This window comes from Callospermophilus lateralis, chromosome 2, assembly GCF_048772815.1.
Source record: "Callospermophilus lateralis isolate mCalLat2 chromosome 2, mCalLat2.hap1, whole genome shotgun sequence".
In the NCBI taxonomy this organism is placed as follows: domain Eukaryota; kingdom Metazoa; phylum Chordata; class Mammalia; order Rodentia; family Sciuridae; genus Callospermophilus; species Callospermophilus lateralis.
In genome coordinates this window covers 76,102,285-76,128,849 of record NC_135306.1, presented here as the reverse complement: position 1 = coordinate 76,128,849, position 26,565 = coordinate 76,102,285, and the positions used below count along the sequence as shown (strand labels likewise).

At 36.0% G+C, this 26,565-nt stretch overlaps 1 protein-coding gene across 1 annotated transcript in view; it reads left to right on the top strand.

Moving 5' to 3' along the window:
- Positions 1-26,565, top strand: part of LOC143392514 (guanine nucleotide-binding protein G(q) subunit alpha) — a 287,083-nt gene that overhangs the window by 89,665 nt on the left and 170,853 nt on the right. The window contains exon 2 of the mRNA XM_076846074.2: positions 16,574-16,758. Coding sequence (XP_076702189.1) covers positions 16,574-16,758 — 185 coding nt within the window. The remainder of the gene's footprint in view (positions 1-16,573; positions 16,759-26,565) is intronic.

Genomic DNA, 26,565 nt, shown 5'->3' with positions numbered 1-26,565 from the left:
GGCTACAGGCTCTACCATTTCCCCACCCTTCCATGTTGGAGTCCTGATGTTCTCTTACACTTCTCCTCCTCCCACTCTCCCGCAGCCATGGCCTGCCTGTTCTGCCTTTTCAGTATTAAGTCCTTTATTTTTGCCTATGTTCACCACACAATTTTATGCCTGGGCGTTTGCAAGAGCTTTTTTTCGCCCTATTTCTCTGTTCTGTGTCTTCCTTGTAAAATGGAACTATCCATTTATGCCATGCCTCTGGTTTTCCTAATGGACTCCTATGGTGAAGTTCACTCCTGCTCAGAAATTTTCAACCACACCTCATAGACTGTTGAATTACATCCACACTCTGGCATAAGTATAAGTGGGAAAAGAGCAAAGCAACTGTACCAAAATTTACCTATAAATATATATTTTAAAATTAAGGGGAGACGGTGTACATATACTAGTAAGCTTATCTGGCTGAGTAATCTTGATTATTTTGACTAGTTAGCTGTTTGATGGCTCATTAGAAGTTTCACTACTAAGATGAACATGTTCTAAAATTGTAGTCATGGTAGCACATATCTGTGAATATACTAAATCCCTTTGAGTTGTATGCTTTAAATGGATGAGTTGTAGGGTATGTGAGTTTCATCTGAATAAACAGAAGAAAGTTCATTACCCATATTTTATAAAATTCCCCTATCTGTTATAGTACAATATAAGTAATTCCTGATCATCTCAATAATAATATTATTAAGAATACATGATCAGGGGAAGTTTCTTTTTTCTTTTTTTTTTAATTTAATTTTATTTTTTTCATCTTTCATACATTTGATTCAAGTGAGTTATGCACTTCCATTTTTACCCCAAATACAAATTGTAGAATCACAATGTTTACATAATGCCATATTAGTGACTGTTGTATTCTGCTGCCTTTCCTATCCCCTACTATCCCCCCTCCCCTCCCCTCCCCTCCTATCTTCCCTCTCTACCTCATCTGTTGTTGTTCAGTTCTCTCCCTCCCCCCCCTTCCCCTCACAACCTCATATATGTGATTTCGTATAACGATGAGGGTTTTCTTTCGTTTCCATGCAATTTCCCTTCTCTCTCCCTTTCCCTCCCATCACTCATCTCAGTTTAATGTTAATCTTTTCCTCATGCTCTTTCCCCCTGCTCAGTTCTTAGTTGCTCTCCTTAAATCAAAGAAGAGATTTGGCATTTGTTTTTTAAGGATTGGCTAGCTTCACTTAGCATAATCTGCTCTAATGCCATCCATTTCCCTGCAAATTCCATGATTTTGTCATTTTTTAGTGCTGCATAATACTCCATTGTGTATAGATGCCACATTTTTTTTATCCATTCATCTATTGAAGGGCATCTAGGTTGGTTCCACAGTCTAGCTATTGTGAATTGTGTTGCTATGATCATTGATGTGGCAGTATCCCTATAGTATGCTCTTTTAAGGTCCTCAGGGAATAGTCCGAGGAGGGCGATAGCTGGGTCAAATGGTGGTTCCATTCCCAGCTTTCCCAGGAATCTCCATACTGCTTTCCATATTGGCCGCACCAATTTGCAGTCCCACCAGCAATGTACAAGTGTACCCTTTTCCCCACATCCTCGCCAGCACTTATTGTTGTTTGACTTCCTAATGGCTACCAATCTTACTGGAGTGAGATGGTATCTTAGGGTGGTTTTGATTTGCATTTCTCTGACTGCTAGAGATGGTGAGCATTTTTTCATGTACTTATTGATTGATTGTATGTCCTCTTCTGAGAAGTGTCTGTTCAGGTCCTTGGCCCATTTGTTGATTGGGTTATTTGTTATCTTATTGTTTAATTTTTTGAGTTCTTTGTATATTCTGGAAATTAGGGCTCTATCTGAAGTGTGAGGAGTAAAGATTTGTTCCCAGGATGTAGGCTCCCTATTTACTTCTCTTATTGTTTCTCTTGCTGAGAAAAAACTTTTTAGTTTAAGTAAGTCCCATTTGTTTATTCTTGTTATTAACTCTTGGGCTATTGGTGTCCTGTTAAGGAATTTGGAGCCTGACCCCACAATATGTAGATTGGAGCCAACTTTTTCTTCTATCAGGTGCAGGGTCTCTGATTTGATATCAAGCTCCTTGATCCATTTTGAGTTAACTTTTGTGCATGGCGAGAGAAAGGGATTCAGTTTCATTTTGTTGCATATGGATTTCCAATTTTCCCAGCACCATTTGTTGAAGATGCTATCCTTCCTCCATTGCATGTTTTTAGCCTCTTTATCAAATATAAGAAAGTTGTAATTTTGTGGATTGGTTTCTGTGTCCTCTGTTCTGTACCATTGATCCACCTGTCTGTTTTGGTACAGTACCACGCTGTTTTTGTTACTATTGCTTTGTAGTACAGTTTGAACTCTGGTATCGCTATACCTCCAGATCAGGGGAAGTTTCTTTACCTCCATGTTCAACACTTGTTTGTGGGAGATCTAGAGTATTATGTAATCATTCCATTTAATATGTGGTGTACTCATTGCCTTTAAAAAACAATTGATGTGAAGTTGGGGTTGTGGCTCAGCGGTAGAGGGCTTGCCTAGCACATGCGAGGTGCTGTTTGATGCTCAGCACCATATAAAAATAAATAAATAAAATAAAGGCATTGTGTCTAACAGCAACTGGGGGGAAAACAGTTGATGGGGAATGTTTTTGGGAAAGCTGCAGGTAGACAATAGCATAAACCAGTCATTCATTATTCTAGTTTCAGCATTAGGCTTCAGGTTTTTGGTTTTTGAGGTCCTAATCCAACTCTGTGTGAGAGAGATTTTACAAATGCCAGGAAATATCACTGTACTTAGCAAGGCCTAGAGATTCTGTATTTCCTTTCCTTTCCTTTTTTGAGATTCATTTAAATATTTTGCATTCATTTAAAAAATTTTCTGTCAACTTCATTATTGGTTCAGTTAAGTAAACACAGTCTTTTGATCCCCTGCTTTCATTCTATGGCTTCATAGTTTTCTACCTTTTCTATGATGAACTGTTTCAGAGATAAAGTTGCATAGAAAATGATTGGTTTTTGTTTTTAAACTCAGACCTCTTTTGTCACACAACCTCCAATGTTACATTAGTATGTTACTAAGTAAGTTTATTAAAAAAAATGAGTATATACTACCATCATTTGAACAGCATTTTTAGATCATATGATCCATATTAAGATCTCTTCTAAGTGCTGTACATTATCTTGGGTTATGATGCATCTTCTTTAGCTCTAGGATTTTGGTTTGTGGATCAGTTTTATTGGTCCTAGTCAAAGAGGAGAAGCCCAGTTTAAACTAAGAGGGGGGTTTCAATTTCTTCTTTTATCAGTCAAATGGTAAGAAGTTATTATATATACAAACCTCACTAAATGTTAATAAAATGCACTGTTCTACTTTCTTTAATTTTATTTCCTCAAGGAGCAAATCTCGTTTCAAGTCTGTCCTTTCTTGTTTTGTCCCTATAGACTGTAAATGTCTAGGTATGAGCCTTCTTAGCAAATGCCCATTTTTTTTTTTTTTTGCAAGAGGAAGGCATATTTCCATCTGCAGTTTACTTAAGAGTGAGGAGAAAGGCAATTTTTTTCTTGACCATTGCTATTTCTGGAAAAATTGAATGGAAAGGCCCTGCTCCTCTATCATTCTGTTGAATGACTTACTGTCACTGGCTTGAGTGCTGGAGAAACATATGGCCGTCAGGCTAAATAAATTACAGGACAGAATTTAAATTAATGAAACAAACCACAGGGCAACTCTTTTAACTGGCTTGGAGAAATTGTCTTGACATTAGTTTGGTAGTGCCAGATGTTGCCCCTCTCTTTTTGGACAGCACATGTGAATGTACAAGAAGCATCATTGGATTCCTTTGGAGTAATTTAAATCTAAAATAACGGAGGCATTTGAAAGTTCACTAACATCTACTACAAAGGGACCATTTCCTTCTCCTTGCAATGGTAACTGTTCCAGCTTTTTAAGAAGGCCGAATTTTAAAAATTATTTTTGTTTTATGCTTCCAGGGGAAGTGAAAATACAAATGATGTCCTAATATATCTCTCTCTGGCGTAGTTATTGGATCTTCCTAAATTAGCCATTTGGAAATGATTAGTTTCAAGAGTCCTTGCTAGGTGGTATTAATGCTAATCATGAGACTCCCCTGCCCAGCAGGTACTATGGTTTTTGATGTACATCAACATTTCAACATTTCCCCCAAGTGAGAATTTTAAGATGTGAATAAGGCATAGTTTTGGGGTGTGTGTGTGTGTGTTTGATTTATGTTCTTTTTAAGCAAAAGGAAATATTTCTGTAAGTTTAGTTTTCATCATACTACATGAACAGTGGACTTCTGAAAGTCCTTGTTATGTAAGTAACACTATAGGAGTATATTTAATAGCTCTTGTTTTTCATAACACTGTTCTATTTTCCAGATCTTTTATTAATTTTATGCCTACAAGGCAGCCTGGGACCATATACAAGTCCTTCTTAGCATTTTCAGTGTCATTATTTAAGTTATCAAGACAAAATTTACTCAAAAAAAAAAAAAAGCCATGTTCTGCAATCTAAAAACCTGTTTATTTTGTGAGACATCCTAGATCATTGCTTCTCTAAATTGGAGCAGTATTTGCTTGTTCCCTATAGCACCTTAAATTCCCCTACCTCAAAAAATAATTCGTTTTACAGGCTCAAAGTGAGCCATGTGAGTAAAGGGAAAAAAAAATATCTTGACATATTAACCCTGAATGATGACTCCTGTAGTTTTAAGTAAATTCATTTGAGTCAATATTTGAATATATGGTAAATGATTTTTCAATATGAAATTTTTCTTGTGAAATATAACTGATTTTTTTTTTAAAGGCTGTACAACATCATACAGAGAAGGAAAACAGTCATAAAATCTGAAAGCTGGAGGGAACCCTTGAGTTTTTCCTGGCCTGTGTGCTCATCATTAGTTCTCAGAGGCTAAGTATTTGTGTAGAGGTTCTTTTCTCCCATGGGAATGGGGAGACTTACTCTAGATGCTGCTCTTTGCATGCCACACCCCTGCCTGAAGTTGATCTCCTGGTGAATGTAAAGTAAAGTGGACAATGACAGTTCAGATCCATGTTGAGCCTTTTCTCTACATTGAATCTTAATTTGTTGCTCTCCTTTAGGGAGGATCATGTAAGCCATTCACTCTTACTTTCTTCAAGTATTTCCAGGCTCGATGAGAATCGCACAGTCCTTTTCTAAAATGAATCTCATTGTTTCCAGTATGCAGTTTATATTTTTATGACCTAAAAATCTGGATTGTGTGCATTCACATTTTCGCTATTATCCAGAATAACAACAACAACAACAGAAATCAATGTTAAATTCTGTGGGGTGGATATTTAGTCTGAAGAGTTTCCTTTTCTTAGAATGTTGCTTTGACTTGGTATTTTTATGATATCTTCATGCATTCTAAATAATGTTCCATGAACGTCCCAGTTTTCTGTATAGCAATGGTGCCACTTTATAAAATAAGCTTGTGTGTATTGTGTCTACACGCATAACTTAAAGATCCAAACCTTTTATGTTTTCTTTGGCTAAGCTGATTTATCTCATAGGAAGTAAAATTATAACCCCGACTTTACAGTCTGCTCTGACTCATCCATTGGCATAAGTAGCTCAGTCATGGCCGCTTCCTTGCCTTTGTTTGAGAATGTAGGACATAAATCACATCCTCTGTGTCACGAGTGTCCTCCAGTGCAGCAAAACCTACGGGTGAACAAAAAGTGCTTTTGGTTGGAATGAGTACACATTTCAAGTTGAATGTACTCTTTCCCCAAATGCTTTCTTCTTTAGAAGACTTCTCTAAGAATATAGCTACGCAGGCCAGAAATATAGGCATTCTCCTTATTTCATTTTTTCCCATTACCGCTCATGTCTTATCTATCATCTAAAATATGTCACTTTTCTTGGTTTTCCTGCCATCTTTGTCTAAATTACATTTTTTTTTTTTTGTTTGGATTACTGGAATACCCTCTAACTTGTTCTTACAACCCATTATTTTCTTACCATAAATCAAACCATATCATTTCCCTGGTTAAAACTCTCCAAAGCTGTCTAGTGTGCTTAGAATGAAATATGATCTCCTGTCCTGAACTGCAGTGTTCCATGTGACTTGGCCCCTGCCTCTGCAGCCAGCACTCCTGCTTTACCTCCTACCTCTTTTCTCACTACCCACCATGTCTGCCTTGGCCACTGTGTGCTTGTACTGCTAACCTGTCAACTAAATGTGTTCCCACTTCAGCTCCCATTTCAGCTGGTCTACTGCCTGGAATGCTGTTTCCTTCTGACTTAGTTGTGTTTGGATCTGGAATATGCAGGCATTAGTTTTAGTGCTCCTTCTTAGAAGGGCTTTTCCTGGTTTCTCAAATTAAAGCAGTAGCCAGGCCACTCAGTATTCCATTATCCTTTTATTTTTAAATACATATCCCACATTGCCATCAGATATGTTATTATTCATTTATTAGTATATCATCGGTTCACATTTGCATGTTATCTATATGAATGCACAGTGTCTGTCTTGTATCCTTGATGCCTGGAAGAATATTTTTTACGCAGGACACACCCATTAAAATTATGAATAAGCAGTTCAAGTCAAACATCTCCAAACACTGTGGCTTTAAATATTGAGTTACTGGCCTATAATCCCCTTAATTTGTGACTTGGGAGGCTGACGCAGGAGGATCATAAGTTTGAGGCCAGACTCAGCAATTTAGGGAGAGTCTTAGCAATTTAGTGGAGTTCTATCTCAAAAAATAAAAATTAAATGGACTGAATCATAGCTCAGTGGTAAAGTGTCCCTTAGTTCAATCCCTAGTACCAAAAAATAGTATTGAGATACTGGGAATCATTATGTCTGTTTTTTTTTTTTTTTTGGCGGGGGGTAGAGAATTGAATCAGGACCTTGCCCAATTGGTCCTGATAAGGTAGTTTATTAGTTGCTAAGTGTAGTGGAGCTCAACAGTGTTAGCCATGCTGCCTTGTTCACCATGGATTTTCTTTTCTTTTTTTGCATTAAAAAAATTCATTATTTTTGTTGTTAGTTTGTTTTGTTTTCTGGAAGTGGCTTATTGTTTTCTTGTGGTGCTGGGGATTGACCTCAAGCATGTTAAGTACATACGTAATCACTGAGCTATATCCCTAATCCTGGCATGTTTCATTTTAAAAAATACTAAAATGCTATTTCTTTTGATTACTCAGTTTTTGGCATCTCCACCCCCAGCCCCATATCATATTATTTTCTTCAGTTATTTTTCACCATAAATCATAGCTAGTGTTTATTGACTGTGTGCCAGGCCCTGTTTTACTTGGATTAACTCACTGAAAACTCATAGTGGAGTTGTAAAGTAAGTATAGCAGGCCCCCTCCCTCCCTTATCTGTGGTTTCACGTTTTGTAGTTTCATTTACCCCTGGTCAGCTGTGGTCTGAAAGTATTAAATGAGAGAATTCCAGAAATAAACAATTCATGTTTTAAATTGGCATTGTTCTAAGTATCATGATGAAATCTGATGCTGTCCCCTCCATCCTGCCTGAATGTGAACCATCCTTTTGTCTGGTGTATCCACACTGTGTAAGCTACCAGCTTGTTAGTTCCTTATGGCTATCTTGGTTAGGAGATCTATAGTAGTGCTTGTGTTCAGGTAATCTTATTTTATGTAATAATGGTCCCAAAGCACAAGTGATGCTGCTGGCAATTCACATATACCAAAGAGAAATTACCAGGTTCATCTTTAAGTACAAATTCTAAACAAGGAAAGTAAAAAGTTGTATGTTGAGATTACTAAAATCTAAGGTAAGAATGAATTGTCTACCTTTGAAACTGTAAAGAAGGAAAAAGAAATTGGTGTAGGTTTTGCTGTCACATTTCAAACTGCAGATTGGTATCTGCAGATATTGGGATCTTTAACATTCTGGAATATTTTCTTTGCTGTTTTTGAGAGTTTGTTTAATAAATGTGCAGTGAATCTAATGCTTAGGGATGGAAATGCTGGTCTGCTGATTTTATCGGGAACATGACAAGGAGGAAGCAGAATGACTGTGCTGGTGACATATTTTAGAAGACCCATCATGGTCCACATGTTTTATTGATCACCGTTTGGGAACACATAAGGGCACATGAATCACCTTCTGGTTAGGGTCAGATACTCCATTATGTTTAGAAATACTCTTGTGACAACATGACCTTAAAATGTAGAATGATTTTGGGAAAAAGTTTTTTTGAGTTATAAACAAAACATTGCAGCATTTAAGTGTAGATAGATAAGTGTAAAATATAAAACCATGAAAACTAGCAGAAAATACATTTGAAACATTTAAAGAACATAAATGAAAGAAATCAAAAGGAAAATAGGTGAATGAATTCAATGCAAATACTAAATTTATGCACAAAATTTAAAGAAATGACAAGTTGGGGAAATATTTGTAACCAACCATTAATTTTATTCTAAAAACTAAATTGTTAAAAAAAAACACTGTAAGAAAATAGCAAGTTATGGGTTGGGGTTGTAGCTCAGTGGTAGAGCGTTTACTTTACATGCATGAGGCACTGGATTCGATCCTCAGCACCACATAAAAATTAATAAATAAAATAAAGATATTGTGTCTATATACAACTAAAAAATTAGCAAGTTCTTAAATAATTGTTTAAAGATAGGTTCATAGAAGTAATACAAGTGGGCAAGAAAATTATGAAATGTGCTTCTTACACAAGTAAAGATGTAAATGAAAATAAGATTCTTTTTTGTTTTTCAATATATTTAAAAAAATTTTGTTTTTATTTTTGTGATACTGGGGATTGAACTCAAGTATTCTTTACCACTGAGCCACATCCCCAGCCCTTTAAAAAAAATTTTTTTTTTTTTTTTTTTTTTTTTTGAGACAGGTTCTAGCTAAGTTGCTGAGACTGGCTTCAAATTTGTGATCATCCTGCCTCAGTCTTATGAGTTGCTGGGATTATAGGTGAGCGCCACTCTATCCAGCAAATGTAGCCTTTTCAAAGGAGAGACAAGAGAAGGGCCTGAAATAGCTGCTTACAACTCTAGGACGGCCATCACAGAAGGTGACATCCTTGCACTTAATTACATTTCTATGATATTCTCCTAAGGAAGCAGAGATTGGGGCAAAAATTTTTGTTTAGGGATGTTTCTCAGAACAATATTTATACAAGTGGAAAGCTAGCAATATTTGAAATGTTTTATGCCGGGGAATTGTTAAATCATAACAGCTCCTTAAGAGAATCTTCCAGACAACCATTCTTAACCATTTTTGAATAATAATTAATATTATGAAATAATTATCAATAAAGTGAAAAACAGTAAGTGCAAAATAACATAATATTGTTCCAGTGTTTTTTTTTTCCAAATTACAGAAATTTATTATAATTTTTTTTTTTTTTTTTTTGTACTGGGGATTGAACTCAGGGGCATTCAAGTACTGAGCCACATCTCCAGCCCTAGTTTGTATTTTATTTAGAGACAAGGTCTCGCTGAGTTGCTTAGTACCTTGCTGTTGCTGAGGTTGGATTTGAACTTGCCATCCTCCTGCCTTAACCTCCTGAGCCCCTGGGATTATAGGCCTGCGTCACCACATCCAGCAAGTTTTCTGTAATTAATATTTACAATTTTCATAAATAGGAAAAATGTTTCGTGTATTAAAATACAAGATCAGGAACCCTGAACAGATAGGAGATCTTGGTAGATGCTGGTCCATCTTCTTCCTAATTAGCTGTCAACCCCCAGAACTTTTTAATGAGTCACTTTCTTTCTTTGTAAAATCAGATTTTAGGGCTCCTTAATTTGTTTCTCTGAAATACACCCAGAGACAGAAGAGAGTGAACATGCACTCCTAGTGGGGAAGATGGGGAAGGTTGAGCAAATCAGCTCAAAGTAACCTCCTGAAGAGGTTTTAGCATGAAACCTCATGTGTACTTCCTGTTCTCCTCTAAACTATACTGGTGTTAAAATAGGGAGGGAGGGGGTAAGGGAAGGGGGGAGAGAGAGAGAGAGACAGAGTAAGAGAGAGGGGGGGAATGCTTGAAATCTATACAACATGTAATCTACCATTTAAAAGTGTACAGATTCATGGTTTTTAGTATATTCAGAAGATTGTTGCAACCAGTTGCTCCTTGGTTTTAGTACACATATATTTACCATGGAGATACTTGGAAAAGCTCTTCCATCTTTGAGTAATCTTGGAAGGACTATCAGGTAACTTTTCTAGGAGGATTTAACCACTTTGAGATACCCAGGACCATGTGATCTTCCAATACTTTCAAAAATTTGCCTGTATTCCCCTTAAAAACAGCTTAACTGGTTTATTCATTATTGATAGTTCTTGTTACTCCTGACTTCCCTGTCCATTCAGTTTCTGCTCGCAGTCAGTGATACTAAGCTCCATTAATTTTTCTGCTACATTTTTTTTTTTTTTTAACTGTTTGGGATCTTCTGCGAGACTGTGCTGGGGATAAAAGGTTAAGTACATGCAACCCTTTCCTTCAGAAGACAGGAATGGTGACTTTGATGTCAGAAATGCTTAGTTTCAAATGAAAGTTTATTATTTAAGTGGAGCAGAATGTGCAGAAGATAGAATATATGAATTTTAATAGATATGGCTTGGAATGTGGAAAAAATTGGATTCTATTGGACCCTTATTAATTCACTTTCATCTCAGTGAATCTCTTCTGTGCAGGTGTGGGGTAATGAGGTACTCATAGTTAGGAAATTTGTCTTAATATGTTTTGACTTTTTCCAAGATTACATGGAAGTAGCCCAAGTTCAGCTTTGGTGGTGCTGAGATTCCATGTTTCACACTCTTGGCCTAAAACAGCAGACCTGAAGTACAGTTGCTTAATTATAATTCAGCTCTGTGAGACTTGGGTTTTGTTTTTATCCATTCTTTACTGGGGCGCTGGCCAATCCAGAGAACAGGGCAGGGCATTGGCCTGAGCCTTCATATTCATTAAGGACTTCAGTTGTAGACTTCTGATGGTTTGACAACATCTCCAAATACAGTCATGAAAGGACCTGCAGGATGAAATGAATATATTCAGTGTACAATTTTAAATACCACAGTTTTTGTTTCTCTGTTTTGACATTTCTTCTTTTTCCTGAGAACCTGAAACAAAAAGTGGAAGTGGTGTGTTCCTCCCTCAGCCTGTGAGAGGCCCTGCTAAAATGTGTTTTCTTCCTTTGTTGTAGCATGGAAAGCATGAACCAGGTGGACTTTGGAGTTCCTAGTGTCCTGTTGTTTTCCAGAGCCCTTGTATGGAATTGAGGCACCAGAGTTCATCAGAGCAATGACCATAGTAGTGACATTTTTAGGGCATTGAGAAATACGTAGCATATATGGATCGTCCTTTAGAGCTCTTTTGGTAAGAGAGTAGTCCAAAAAGCCAGTTTAAATGTGAGAAATGAGTGAGTCCATGATTTTTTTCAACAATAAATGCTAATTCATGACCATTAAGAAGGTGCCATTCAGGGGTGAGTTCAATCTCTAGCACTGCAGGAAAAGAAACTGATACTGTATGACTGACTTAAAAGTCTTTTTTTGAAAGATGCAACAGCCAGTTATATCCTGCAAATGGGCAAAATAATCACTGTAAACATATTGGTGCTTTATGTCAATGGGTTATATAGAGTAAATATGAGTCTGTGGCAGCATTTGTATATGGAAATCCTGTTGTGCTGAAAAGATAGTGGCATAGAAAGACTAAAATGGAATCATGGGATTGTGTGGGTGCTTGTATGTATGTGTGTGTGCACCCAATAATACAGTATTGTCTAAAAACTTACAAAGTAATGTACATTCCATTGTAGGATATTAAATGTATACTTAATGTTTGTTATGATGGAAGTCTATGTGAAATGAACTGGGGATTCCTCTGTGCTTTATCTAGATCCACTGAGTAGGAAAGAAAAATAAATTAGTATTATTCACATCCAGTTATACATACAAAATGAAGTCGCTTTTTAATGGCTTGATTATTAAATAGTCTCATTTTAGAGTATTTTGGTGAGCTGGGATAAAAAAGGCAGGGCACTTGCCTGAAGGCACAAATGACTTTTCTGGGGACATTTTTTTTTTAAAAGCTATATTTATAGAGAGCTTTGAAGGAGAGAGCAGGGTTTTTGCGGGACATACCCTCAGATGTGTTGGCTTTGCTTGTTAAAATTATTAAATGACTTAATTGTTATACTCAAATTAGCAAAAGTAAGAATCTGCCCCCTTGCTTGAACATGAGTTCTCTTTGCTAGATTTTACTTTGCATTGGTCTTGGAAACAAAGTTGTATGTCTTTAGATTGCTCAGAGTTATTTGTGCCTTTCATTGCCCTGTTTTGTGAAAGGACATTAACCATTACTAAATTCAAAAGTAGTTAACTAGTAGAAAAGTCTGCTTTTGTTAATTCAGAGGCGAAAAAATTATAAACCATCTTATATTTTTCATGTGTCATTAGAAAACATAATTTTATGTAATTTGAAAAAAATGTGTTTTTTAAATTGTACCACTTTTTTCATATTATGAGCAAATTATTTAAATAATTTACTATCTCAAACTGAGAATATTGTATAATTCTTTAAAAATAGGGGAAAGGCATTTGAAATTTGTTTTATACACTTATTACACAATAGAACTTCACTGAACAGAGAAACAGTTTGTTGCTTTCAGTGTCTTAGTTTATGTACTTTTCTTTTTTGTCTTAATATTAGTACAGAATAATGCTTTAATTTACTACTTTTATCATTCTACCTGTAGTATTGCACCACACAGATTTTCTCTTACCTGAAGCTTTGCCTTTACTTTAAATTTGATATATTTATGCAATAAATAAAAAATAAAAGCAAAGTGTGAGTATGAAGCTTAGAAGTGAAATTTACTTAGAAGGGGTGACTGTTCCTTTGGAAGGTAGTACTAAGATTCAGAATGAGTCTCCATTAATTGAAGTACCTTTTAAAATTATGTTGAATGGATAAAAATTGGGTGTAGCTCATTTTTACATGGTGGATTGAAGTTAATTGCTTGGATTGGGAGCAGCTGTGGGACTGAACATCCTGCTAGGCTGGGACTAAACATCCAAAGGCTGGACTTAAGCTGTGGTCCAGCTGCGCTTAGCTATATCTTCTTAGCCATGTTGCCTCACCTGTCCAGGACCTTTTCTTTTCTGTAGAAAAAGAATAGATACCTGTCTTACAGATTTTGAGAGGATAAAATGTCAGTGTGTCGAATACAAATTTGTTGAATACAAATTTCTGTTTCATTTTTAAGATAGGGAATATTTAAAAAGCGTAAGCCACTCTATTCCTTGTTGGTATTGGAGATGTGTGTATATGTTTGTGTGTGTGTGTGTGTGTGTGTGTGTGTGTGTGTATGCACACAGATGCATGTGCTCTGGCTGATCAGTGGTGTATCAGTACTTGGGGGAAGAGCTAGCAACCCTGGATTCTGGTTTGGACTTTATCATTTTTTTCACTGGGTGACACCTGTTTCTTCATCACAGTTGGCATTGACAAAAGTGTCATGAGCGTGAATTACTGAAGAGAATGCACTTTGTAAACTACAGAGTACCTTATAAATAAGATTTATAGAGGGAAGGAAAGAAGAGTAAGAGAATGTACTCTCCATTCCCTATCCTTCATCTTATTAATCTATTTTCTTTTCAGTATTTGATTAGTCATAGTTTTAGCAGGAAGCACTGAGAAGAGTTTTATAAAACAACTGTTTACAAGGATGTGGACCAGGTGCAGGGAGTAAGGTCTAGAAGAGCCAGGCAAGGAAAGGGAGCAGTTACTAGAACCCAGAGAGGCCATCTTTCAGGAGCTGTAGCTTTTGGAAGGGGACATAGCACATCTGTGGTACCCTTTTAGGGATGGAAGGGAGGCATGGGGGCATGCCCTCCCTCTTTCTCCTACTCTCTGTCATCATCGTTTCGTTGTCGTCTTCTTCCTCCTCCCCTACTTCATTATTATAAAGAATATTACCAAGGAGAACAATGAATACCCAGTAAAGAAATGTATAAGGCAAGGTATGAGGGAAGGAGCAAGCAGTGTACCACTTCCCAGTGTACCACCCTACAGGAACCCCCATGTGTTCAGGTATCCTGAAGCTTCATGACAATTGCTAGTCTGTGTGGGTCCCTGTTCTCTTTTATTCCACAAACACCTATGAGCCAAGTGCTTCTCAGGACTTAGAAAATTCCTACTTTAATTCTCAACAATGTTGCCCCAGCCAAAATAACAAAATTTAGTGGTCTGAACAACCATAGTGTATCTTATTATTCTGTGGGTCAGCTTGAACTTGGCTGGGCAATCTGTGGGTGGTGCCTCTTCTGGGGGTCTTATATTGTCAGATGCTTTTCCATGTTGACCTCTTTTATAAACAAGCAAAAAGCAAAGGACAAGAGAGCTGTTGTTGAAACCCGTAGCTGAAACCCCAGTCTCCTGGGGCACTGAGCAAGAGAAAGGAAACTTGGGTGTGTTTTCCAATAACAGGAAAATATCTTCCTTAGAGTTGATTTGTTTGAATTATTTTTTTCTCCTTCTAATTCTTCCCAGTTCATTCATTGGTCCTGTGTTCTGCCCCTACTTGGAGTCCGCATTATTGTAATATGCTGCTGTGGACTGTGCCAGGTGCTTGGTAACTAGGGCCAAGTCATGTTAAGCTTTGACTGCTCTTGCCTAACATGGTTTAAATGAGATACGAGCCAATGTAGTTTATACTTCTTCACCTACTCTATTTATTTATTTATTTAATTTATTTTTTTATATTTAGGGGGTGAGTGTATAAAAATTCCTCAAGTCATCCCAGGAGAAACAAACAAAGTCCTACTACCTGATTCTCTTTCCTTTATTTTTTTTTTCTATACCATTAAATTAACAAATTAAGATCTCTTCTGTTTTTGTTGTGGAAAGAACTGACAGAGATTATGTTTGTTGATCATGTCTACAGTTGATCCCTCAGATCAAACCTTTGGCTCTGGGACAGTGATGATGAAGAAGCAATTAGAATTTTTTTTTTTTTTTTAACATTCTTTTAATTGCGTAGGAAAGTAAAGATACTGGCTTCTTTCTTTAAGGAATTATTTAAATTATTTAAGAAATTGTAACTATTTTTACTAGAGATTCTACTTTAAAGATACTTTATGTGATTTTCCATTATTCATTGCTGAGATTATAAAATATTCATTTGAAACTCTTTAGGCTAATCCTATTAAAATAGGCTAAACTGGTCCTAGTGGCATGTACCTGTAATCCCAGTACTCTGGAGGCTGAGGCAGGAGGATCGCTTGAACTCAGAAGTTTGGGAGCCTATGCAACATAATGAGACCCATTTAAAAAAAAAAAAGTGATAGCACTCTCATTGCAGTGTTAAATATATATTTCAAGAAATTCTATATAACCTTATTAAGTCACAGGAAAATTATAAAGAAACCTCCTGTTTGACGCTCGGTAGAAATCATTCTTCATTGTAACTGTCTGAGGAGTCTGTGCCCACCAAGACATCTGCAGCCATTTAAGAGTCCTTTGATAAAAACTATAATACTTATTTGAATATTTGTGATTATTTATAAAGATAATAATGAAATGCAACCATCAGAAAAACAAAAAGAATTAGGACAGATGTTGTATTCCTAGCTTCTGATTTTCCCTTCCCCCTTCCTCTTCCTTCCCTTCTGTCCTTTCCTTTCTATTGTTTCCTAGCCTCCCGGGAGGCAAGGATATTAAGGCTCTTGGTCATAAGAGTTTCATTCTCTTCTTCAGTGTTTAATATCTAAATGCACACTTTTATTTTCTTCACATTGTTGGGAGAAAGCAAAGTCATTTATTGTTTTGGAAATCTTAAGATAATTTGAAAGGGAATGAGAATAGGGAGGGAGAAAGGAATTTGAAAAAAATGCCACTTCTATTTAGAGAATGAAGTTTTTAGATGGATAGTTTTGGATTCTTTGTAGAATACATATATTGACATTTGGGGAAATGATTTCCTCTTCTCATTTGTTTCTTCTAATATCACTCTGATAGGTATTACTGTCAGGCTTACGATAACAGAAAGGGAATATAAATATGGTGAATACTTGCTTGTCTAGAAACATGAACCCTATTCTTCTCTTTCCAGGATACCGTGCTCTAATTATATCCCATTTCAACATTAGAGAAATGCCTAGAAATTTTAGGCCCTTTTTCCTTTATCTCTCTGAATAGCATGCATACAAATGTATTGTCATTTCCAAATCTAAATCCTGAGTAAGCAAATCAGAATCCTGGAAGCATTTCAAATATTCTCCAGGGAAAAGAGCTTTATCAAGTTTATTATGTTAAAAGACGGTGTTGTCATAATTTCTTACAAAATACATGGTTACATGTCACTATCAAATTTCCATGCTGAGTGGTAACAGGTTTTCATTTTGTTTATTCTCTTTCGAGCTCATCTGCCTTTGAAGTGGACTCTGGTTTGTCCAGTTTTGCTAAGTGTTCATGTTTTAGGGATGTCATATCCAAGCCATTGTGTCTAATTCAATTATGGGGAGACTGAGACAGTCTTGTGGTCTGATGTGCTACTGTTGTCTATATTTCAGGAACAGGAGAGAGTGGCAAGAGTACATTTATCAAGCAGATGAGAATCATCCATGGGTCAGGATACTCTGATGAAGACAAAAGGGGCTTCACCAAACTGGTGTATCAGAACATCTTCACAGCAATGCAGGCCATGATCAGAGCTATGGACACACTCAAGATCCCATACAAGTATGAGCACAACAAGGTAGGTGGGACTCCTTGGTGGAACTGTTGCAAAGTGGTCCACAGTAATGCAGCAGTGAGAGTGGTTTCTTCACATGTCTTGAATGCACAGTGGATTTTTGAAATGTACATTTTTCAACTCAAGACATTTAATGGATGTTGAGTTGTTTGTGAATGCATTTAAAAAAAAATCTTTGAAGTTATACCTACAAAGTTGGAATTGTGTTTAGTGATGCTAGTGAAAGACTGGTATTTGGATATTTGATAATAAATATAGAGAAGTTTAAAATTCAGGGGAGCACATTGCATTAAGGAGACAGTTGAATCATACAGAGTGGCCAAGGTATAGGAATTCAAAGAGGTGATGGCCTTGCTTCAACTTCCCACTGTTTGTGTTTCTGTGAAAAAAAAGAAAAAAACAAGCTCAAGACCATTCTGTCTGGTTTAATTTTGAATTTCGTGACTTCCTTTCAGTAGTGCCACAGGCTTCATTTTATTTCAACATGAGCCCATCTGTCACTTCCAATACCTTTCCAACATGTTTCCCTTCAATTGTGTTAAAGTAATGGAAACTTATAAAAATCTCTTGAGAAAGGATTAGGAGAAATAAAATGATTAAAATTTTTGGCTTAGAAAATAGTTAACCTTTTCAGTATCTAACATTTTTAGTTCATGAAAACAAATGCTGTAATTGCTTACCCTCTGAATATCATAGAGATCATATACTAAAGAAGGTTGGTGCATCTCAGGGTACTCCATGTTAGTTTTTACTGCAGTTGCCCTGTAGAAAGCTCATAGGCAGGGACTATTGCTATGCCAGGTTGTACCAGCACTTGCAGAGGCCCCTGCCTGAAGAAAGGAAAATCTATTTGGAATTTGTAGAAATGTCTTTTATAGTCTGCTTTCTTCCCTTCCTATTAGTCAGTACATCCCCTTATGGTATATATTTCTGGGGTGCTGTGTTTGCTTCTTAGGGCTTATAGGTGCAGGTCTTATGGAAAGCCTCACTATTTGTTGATAAAACATTGCATTTTTACCTATAATTATATTCAAACCTTCAATAAGAACTTTCATTCTCTTAGCTCTTGATAAATCCATTAAGGATATTTCCATTTTCCATGATCAGTATGTAATAGCCAAAAGTTGGCATGCCCAATGTGACTCATAAACTGAGATAGAACTCACAAGAATGAATCTGGAGGTAAAACAAGGCAGTTCTATGTACCTTCATCTCTGTTATAATCCAAAGGTTTCTAAATATTTCAGGTGACCTTAAAATCAGGCATTTCTTTTTCTTGAATGTTTCCTTGAAATTCACTGGCAGTTTCTTATCTAATTGATACTGTCATACTTCATTTCCCAATGGCAATAAGAGTCTCCACAAGTAACAGAGAAATCCTCCACGGGTAATCCCTCCTGCTTGTACTCTGAAATGTGAAAAGAGCTAGGCAGCTTTATGAGCCCAGGAACAGGGTACCTGAACTTTAGTAAGCTCTTCAGAAATCTCAGTGTAGAGTCTGGAATAGGTGGCATGCTTATTTCTTTGTGGTTGTGAGAAAAATTCTGTTGGAGGAAGTTGTTTTTCTTTTTTCTTCACTCTCTTTTTTTTAATGCTAGTGATGTTCCCAGTCTCAAAAATCAGTTGATTATATGATTAATTCTGACCAAGTTGTCATGTGTGTTATGTATATTATTTACCAAACACAAACATACAAACTTGCTGGTTTACATGTTGAAATTTAATAAACTCAACCAAAGTTTTACTGACAAATCTTCTATATTAGATGCTTGAAAAGAATTTTTCAGGGTCTTGCTCTGATATTAGAATTTATAGGAAGATTATTTATTACATGGTCATGTAGAAGATAGGGTAAAACTTATGCCCTGTTCATGTAACACAATGAAGAGTATTTCCTGCTGTGTGTTATTTGAGCTCTCTTTATGTATAGCAAATATTTCATTATCCAAAATTGTAAACATTTCTGGTCCCAAGCATTTGGGATAAAGGATAATCAACTTGTAGTTTCTCCTTTTAGACTTGGAAGTTTGCTGACCAGGGCTCATTTAGCAACTTGGCTGCAGCTGCTTTTGACTAACTTGCCAGGAGTTTTGAGGGCTGTTTCCCTTCTTCCACAATGAAGCTGTGGTTAAGGGTAGAGGGATGCTCAGAGGACCAGTGGTACAGTATCTCTTGTCCCTCTTGAACAATTCTAGGGAAGGACTTGACCTAGGAGAGTACCTTGTGCTTTCTGAATTTTCTGTTTCTTGAAAAATTTCAGATTTCAGAAGCCATTTTTCATTTTTCCAACAACAAACAAAAAGCAAAACTCTACAATTTTGAAGAACATACCAACTTATTTCTATTTTTAATCAGTTGAATAAGAAATTTCTTTTTTTCAGCATGAGGGAATTTTCATAATTTACAAAATGCCAAAAGGCTAATTTCATTTTGATATTTTTCACTCGTCTAATTACAGCCCACAATAAAGGCAGAATTAATAGATATAGATATATATTTTTATCTGTTCATCTGATAGTTGTTTTATGAAGGTTCTTTGCTTGCATGCAACCAAAAGCCAATACTACCCAACTTAAGTAAAAAAATAATTTATAGTAATATGAGCTCATGGGGATAAGAGAGGAGAAGCTGAAGGACTAGACCTTTGAAATCAGAGTGCCTGGGGAACTCATCTGTGAGATGTGATGAGCTCTGACGAGTTTCAGTCTTCTGTTACTTACTCAAGATTCAAATTCCTTGGAAAAAGTACTTGAGTTGTCTGGCCTGGATTCTGTGCAAGCTCTTTGGACAGGTGGAGGCTGAGTAAAGTGATTGACAATCCCAGGGGAAATCTGGGTACAGTTAGTAGAATGAGGGGAATGATGCAGGCAAAAATCACAGCCCTCCACTGGCAAAAAAAAAAAAAAAGGCAAATTTATAGCAGCAGAAAATGACACAAGATTCTCTATTCTGTATAGAGCCTGTCCTAAAATATAATGTCTTATTCAGGGGAGTAGTGACTTAGTAACGGTTATACAAGAAGGATAAAGTTGAGTTTTAACCCAAGCATTGAATTGCTAAGTAACCTTGAGCTTGTCACATTTCTTTCCTGAGCCTCAGTTTCTTTACTTTCTCAGTCTGAATTTTCTCATTTGTACAATAGGGCAAAAATATCATACGATTGTTTCAAGTGTTAAATAGATAAAGTATGTGAAGATACCTTGTAGATATTTTTAGAAGCTTGGGAGTTATAATTAGATGAATTGTCATGATGGAGACTATGAACACTATAAAGTTCACATCTTGATTGATAATGAAATAAACAGAATGTAACTTAAATAATAAGACCATATTTAGGAGGTATCTCAGAAAAAGTTTCCTCAGAGTGACAGTCATTGAAATGGGATACTAAGGGAGGTAGAGAAATATCCTTATCCGAATGTGTTCAAAAATAGAATATATTTTTGACATGAAATTTAAAAAAAGTGAAGCAAGTGATGGACCTTACAATCTCCAAAATCTTTTCCAACTCTATTTTCCTCCAGAACTTAAACAAACAGATGAAGCCGTGGTTAAATTATTGTACTATAGTTTGGAGCTCTTACCTTTCTAAAACTTGTGTCCATTCTAAAATATTAAAAAAAAAAAAAACAGACAATAAGTAACAGATTTGTTTTGACAGCGAACTATAATCCATTGGAGGAATTTTTCTTGCTTTACTTTTAAATCCCATAAGTGATTATAATATTTATATCTACATAGGGGTGTGTGTGTGTGTGTGTGTGTGTGTGTGTGTGTGAGAGAGAGAGAGAGAGAGAGAGAGAGAAAGAGAGAGAGAGAGAGAGAGAGAGAGTTTGTTCGTTCAGAGTTCAAACTCAGATACAGCCTTTGTGGGGGTGCTGGTGACAGTGATTTTAATAGCAATTCTGGCTGCTCAATACTATAGACAGTCTGCTATTCCTGCATCTACAAATTTTTGAGAGTTTTCTGTGTTTTTTTTTTTTCTTTAATAGTTTATCTAAAGTTTTTTTTTTTTTTTTTTTAAATTCTAAAGGCACTTCCTGGCCAACTTGATGAGTCATCCATCTTTTTCTGAGTTTGGTTGACCACTTTATCATCTCTCCAGGACTCTTCTTGGGAATTTAATTGTCATTGAGTCTCCAGTAAATATGTCAGCTTTGGAAATCCCTTTTTATCCTTTCTTTTGTCTTTTACTGTCTTTCATATATGTCCTAGCCACATTTTCTTCTTCTCCTTCTGTTCTTGTTCCATTGTAGTCCTTAATTCATTTTATAACAATGACAGTCATGTAAAAATAGAAGGTGAATATGAGATTTTTAAATCCCTTTTTCTTACATAACATTAATCCACAATCCCAAGGCACACCATATCACTTATCTAGGATGAATAGCTGAGTTCATTGACATAAGAGGAAGATTCTGAAACAAAAACTGAGAGTTTTTTCTTTCTTTTTAAAAATTTTTTATTGAAGTACAACTTAAATCCAGAGAAATGTACACATCCTCAGTCTTGAATCTTGTGTAAATTTTCATTTATGAAAAATTTGCATTCTGTCTCTTAATCTGGATCAGCTTGACTGAAACCTCAGAAGGCTCTTCATGCTCCATTCTAGCCAATACTCCAGGCTCCACAGGGTGACACCATCCTGCCTTCTCATAACCTTTAGTTTTGTTAGTGGTTGAGCTTGGACTGAATGGAAGCATACAGTAGATATTAATTTGTATCTGGTTTATTTCAGTCAACATTATGTTTGTGAAATTCACCTATGTTATTACTTACAATTTATGTATTCTCACTTCTTTATAACAGTAGTGACCTATAGAACTTTCTATAGGTCTATCTGTACTGTTTAATATTAGTAGCCAGTAGTCACAAGTAGCTACTGAGTTTGTGGAGTATTGGTTGTATGACTGTATATTTTCTATCTGTACTGTTTAGTATTAGTAGCCAGTAGTCACAAGTAGCTACTGAGTTTGTGGAGTATTGGTTGTATGACTGAAGAAATGAATTTTTATTTTTTATTAAACTTAATTTATATTTAAATTCATATTTGACTAGCAGCTACTATATTGGACAGCACGGTTGTATAACATTCCATTTTATGAATATGCTACAGTTTATTTACATATCCTATGTTAATATAAACTGGGGTGTGTTGGTGATTACAGATAACACAAATATGAACTTTCATGTACCTGTCATTTTGGTGCAAGGAGAGTACCAGGTATTGAACGCATAGGCACTCAACTACTGAGCCACATCCCCAGCCCTGTTTTGTACTTTATGTAGAGACAGGGTCTCACCAAGTTGCTTAGCACCTTGCTTTTGCTGAGGCTAGCTTTGAACTAATGACCCTCCTGCCTCAGCCTCCTGAGCTATTGGGATTATAGGCATGTGCCACCACACCCTGTTGTATCTGTCTTTTGGTGAACATAAGCATGCATTTCTTTAGAATATGAATCTAGGATTTAAAATTGCTAAGTCAGAAGGTATGTGTATGGTTGCTTGCAGTATATAGATATTCCTAGAGTTTTTCCAGGATGTACCAATTAATAGTTTCTTTACTTATCTTGAAAGTTCTAGCTACTCCACATCCTTGACAACACTTGGAATTAAATAGTCTTTTTATTTTAGCTATTATGGAGGTTAGATAGTGGTATCACAGTGTTTTTATTTTAACTTTGTGCCTTTTTTGCTATTGGGTTTCCTGATCCTCTCACTGTTTTGTATGAGTTCTTTGTACTAAGGGTTTGGATCTCTGTTGAGTAAAAGCACAGTAAATTTCTTCTCCACTTTCTGTTTTACTTTTTATTTTCTTAATGGCTCTTCCAGTGGAAAAAAGTTTCAGTCCACTTTATCATTTTCCCTCCCTTACAATTAGTGCTTTTTGTCTTTTTAAGTCATCTTTGCCTATTTTAAGGTAATGTAGAAAATCCTTTGAATTTTTTTCTTAATTTTTTAATTGCTTTACTTTTTAGATTGAGATTTAAAAATTCATTTTAGATGGATTGTAGAATATGGTGTGAGGTAGAGGTCAAGTTTTAATTTTTTTTTATAAATGCCTAATTAATTCATTATTATCCAGGGCAACACAATATCACCTTTCCACAAATAAAGCGAATATATATATATAGCATGCTTTGTTTCTGAACTTGCTATTCTGATCTGTTGTGTTAGTTTTGTTAGTGGTTGAGCTTGGTATGAATGAAGCATACAGTAGATATTACTTTTTGTATATCTTTGTGTCAATATTAAAGTCTATTAATGACTGTATTTTGTAATGAGTTCTGATATTTGACAGTAGAAGTCATTCAGCTTTGGTTTTCTTCTTCAAGACTGCACAGGGGGGCTGGAGTTGTGGCTCAGTGGTAGAGTGCTTGCCTGGCACATGTGAGGCACTGGGTTCAATCCTCAGCACCACATAAATATAAATAAATAAAAAATAAAGGTATTGTGTTCAACTACAACAACAACAAAAAGACTGCACAGGGAACTGAATTTATTCCCTCATCTTTGAAGGTACATTTGAGGAAGACTGTTTCTTTAACTAGGGGGGCAGATTTCCTAGGGCAAATGTAAATACTTTAATCCTTCTCTGTAATACAAACATCTTCCTTTTTCTTGAGGTCTCAAATTGTTTTCTTACTCAGTGTATGTCAGCTACATAGCTCAGTACAAGGACTTAATATTTTTCCTAGATTAATAACATGGTATTTAAAAAATCAGTTATCTCATTTATGAAGAGTGATGGAGGGTGGGGGTTTCATCATTTAGTAGGGTCAAGTTCTTTCTTGCTCTAACATTGGGTTTAATAAGAGTAGGAGCTAGATTCAGTCCATTGGGGATCTACCAACCTACCTTTGTGCTAATCCCTTTTTGGGCTTTCTGTCTTTTTAAGTCATCTTTGCCTACTTTAAGATAATGTAGATAATCTTTTGAGTTTTCTCCTTAGTTTTTTATTGCTTTGCTTTTTATATTGGGACTTAAAATCCATTGTAGGTGAATTTGTACCACCGAAATTTGGCAGATTTGGCACCAATTTTTAAAAAATGTTTCTTATCTTCAAAATCCATAGAAGTTAGATTAAACAGTTTTACCTGGATTTCCTTTCCTCATCTTCTGATCTCTGCCTGTTAATGAAGTAGACCATTATGTGTGGATCAACGTGAGAGCCAAAAGTTAAGTAAGAAGCAAAGAAAAGCTGATTTTGCCCTGTTAACTACTGTATCTTAGTCATTCCATGTAAAATTTGTTTTCATTTATCTGTAAAGCAGGTAATCAGAAGCAGCTTATTTTGGTGAAGTATGGGTATTAAGCACAGGCAAAACTGTCCACACACAAATCTATGCACACAAATTTGTGTAATTGTCCTTGTACATCAGCAGTGAACTTTGAACACTATACTGTTAAAATGATGGAATACCAACATTCTTTCCATATGTTGTATATGTAATGACTGTCTTTGCATGTTTCCTCAGCATGTTTTGGGGCCTATATGCATTCCGGCCCATCTCATCTGAAAGTAGCTCAGATCATCTTCAGCTCATCTACGTCTTCTACATCCATAGCTGAATTCATCTTCAGCTAATCCATATTGTTTAAAATTGGATGAAAGGAAGAACATTAACACTTGAGAACAGAGACTGGGTCTTCATTATTTAAACCTAGCAAAGTTTTGTTTTATTTTTGTTTGTTTGTTTGTTTGGTACTGAGGATCCAACCCAGGGTACTTAACCACTGAACCGTATCCCCACCCCTTTTTGTATTTTATTTAGAGACAGGGTTCACTGAGTTGCTTAGGGCCTTGGCTAAGTTGCTGAGGCTGGCTTTAAACTTGTGATTCTCCTACCTTAGCCTCCTGAGCTGCTGGGATTACAGGTGTACACCATAGTGCCCGGCTTAAATCTACCAATTTGACACATGTTTCTTGAATGAATGAAGTTGAATGAATGAAGGAACAAGTGTTTGTTTACTGTGATGCACTTTTCATGTACTATGTGGCATAAAAACACAATTGTTGAGTCAGATACAACTTTGAAACCTTCCCTCTACGATAAAAATTTCTGATATTGAGAAAATTAGTCTTATGATTCCAATTTCCTTACCTATAAAATGGTGGTGATTATGATACCTACTTTATAATGTGTCATAAGAATTCAGTTATGCATTCTGTGAAAAGGTTGAAAGTGTTGTAAATAGTTAAATGCAGGCAATGTTCTTTCATTTAGTCATTCAACTATTATTTAACCAAATATTCCTGTCTGTTAGTTAACAGAAACCTGTTTGGCAGATTAAAAAAGAAGAAAATGGCAAGCTCTTAAGAACAGTACTGATTTGTCTAAACACATGAGAGAACTCTGCTTCAGCAACTTCTCTCAAAACTGCTCTCAGCTGCTCAGACTGACCTGAACAAGATGTCCAGGAACTGGACAGCCACCATCTAAAACGCATGTGGTGTAGTTTAGCACATTCTAGTAGGAAGTTGTGAAGCTGGTTATTTGGCTGTTTTTGGTTAATTTCTGAAAGCATCAGATGAATACTCTCCTTGTTCTTTTAGACCATGTAATGCATGAGTCCCCCTTTAATTTTTAAAAAATGCATCTATTTTAAATTAGTGAGGCAGAATATATTTGTTGGAACCAAGAAAAGTGAATGCTGAATGAAGATCGAGTGAGCTTATGAGGAATGCTAGCACTTTCCCATGTCATTTTCACACCACTGCAGAAGTCATTTCAGTGACACAGTTCTTGCTACTGAAGAAATTTGGATAAGGCTTGCTTAATATTTGACAAAGCCACAGTTTTGCTGAAATAAATAACATGCATCAAAGCTTAAAATCTTGTTTATAAAAAACTATAGTCTTCCCTATATTGTTTTACCCAATTTACCTTCATCTGCTACAAATTTAAATACAAATTTAAATAGTGTGTTTTTTACCTACTCCTGATTTTCATGAGTAAATGCATATTTATCCAAATAGGAATGTCAGCAAGGAAATGCACTTTAAAAATTAATGGCACTTCTGCTTTCCTTTCAAAAGAGATTGTTACATTAAAAGTTGTGATTGGCTCAAGCGGTAGCGCGCTCGCCTGGCGGCCTGGGTTCTATCCTCAGCACCGCATACAAACAAAGATGTTGTGTCCGCTGAAAACTAAAAAATAAATATTAAAATTCTCTCTCTCTCATCTGTCTCTCTCTCTTTAAAAAAAAAAAAAAGTTGTGATTGTTAATTTTGGCTGTTCCAGTGTAAATTTGTTCTTTGAGCACATTTATTTTATGTTTCTTAACGTGAACTTGCTAAGAAGATACATTTAAGTAATTGTCATCATTAATTTGTAAACTGACTATGCAGTTTTCTTACAGTCTTATAATTATTTAAAATGAAAGGTGACTGAGATGAGCGGCATTACTGGTATGTGTCAAGAAACTTGATTCCACTGCTGAGATGTACTATAGTGTTAGATTAATTGGGAGGTTTTCTGCTTCTTTCAGTGTGCATACCTCCTGTGGTTTTGAATTATGAATTTATGGAGTGTCTTAGACATTGTCACACCTGGGAGGTGATAGGAAATCCTTCAAATCAGTGATCCTATGGTGAGAGAGTTCACCTATGTTGGTGATTGTTTTCATACTTTGTTATTTTGAGATGAGGGTCTTGCTATGCTGCCCATTGTGTTCTGTAATTGGTGGACCCAAGCAATGTGAACTCAAGCAATTCTCCAGTCTTGGCCCCCTGAGTAGCTGGGACTGAAGATGTGTACATCCTGCCTAGCTTTCATTACGCTTTCTTTATTTCCTTACTAATCTCAT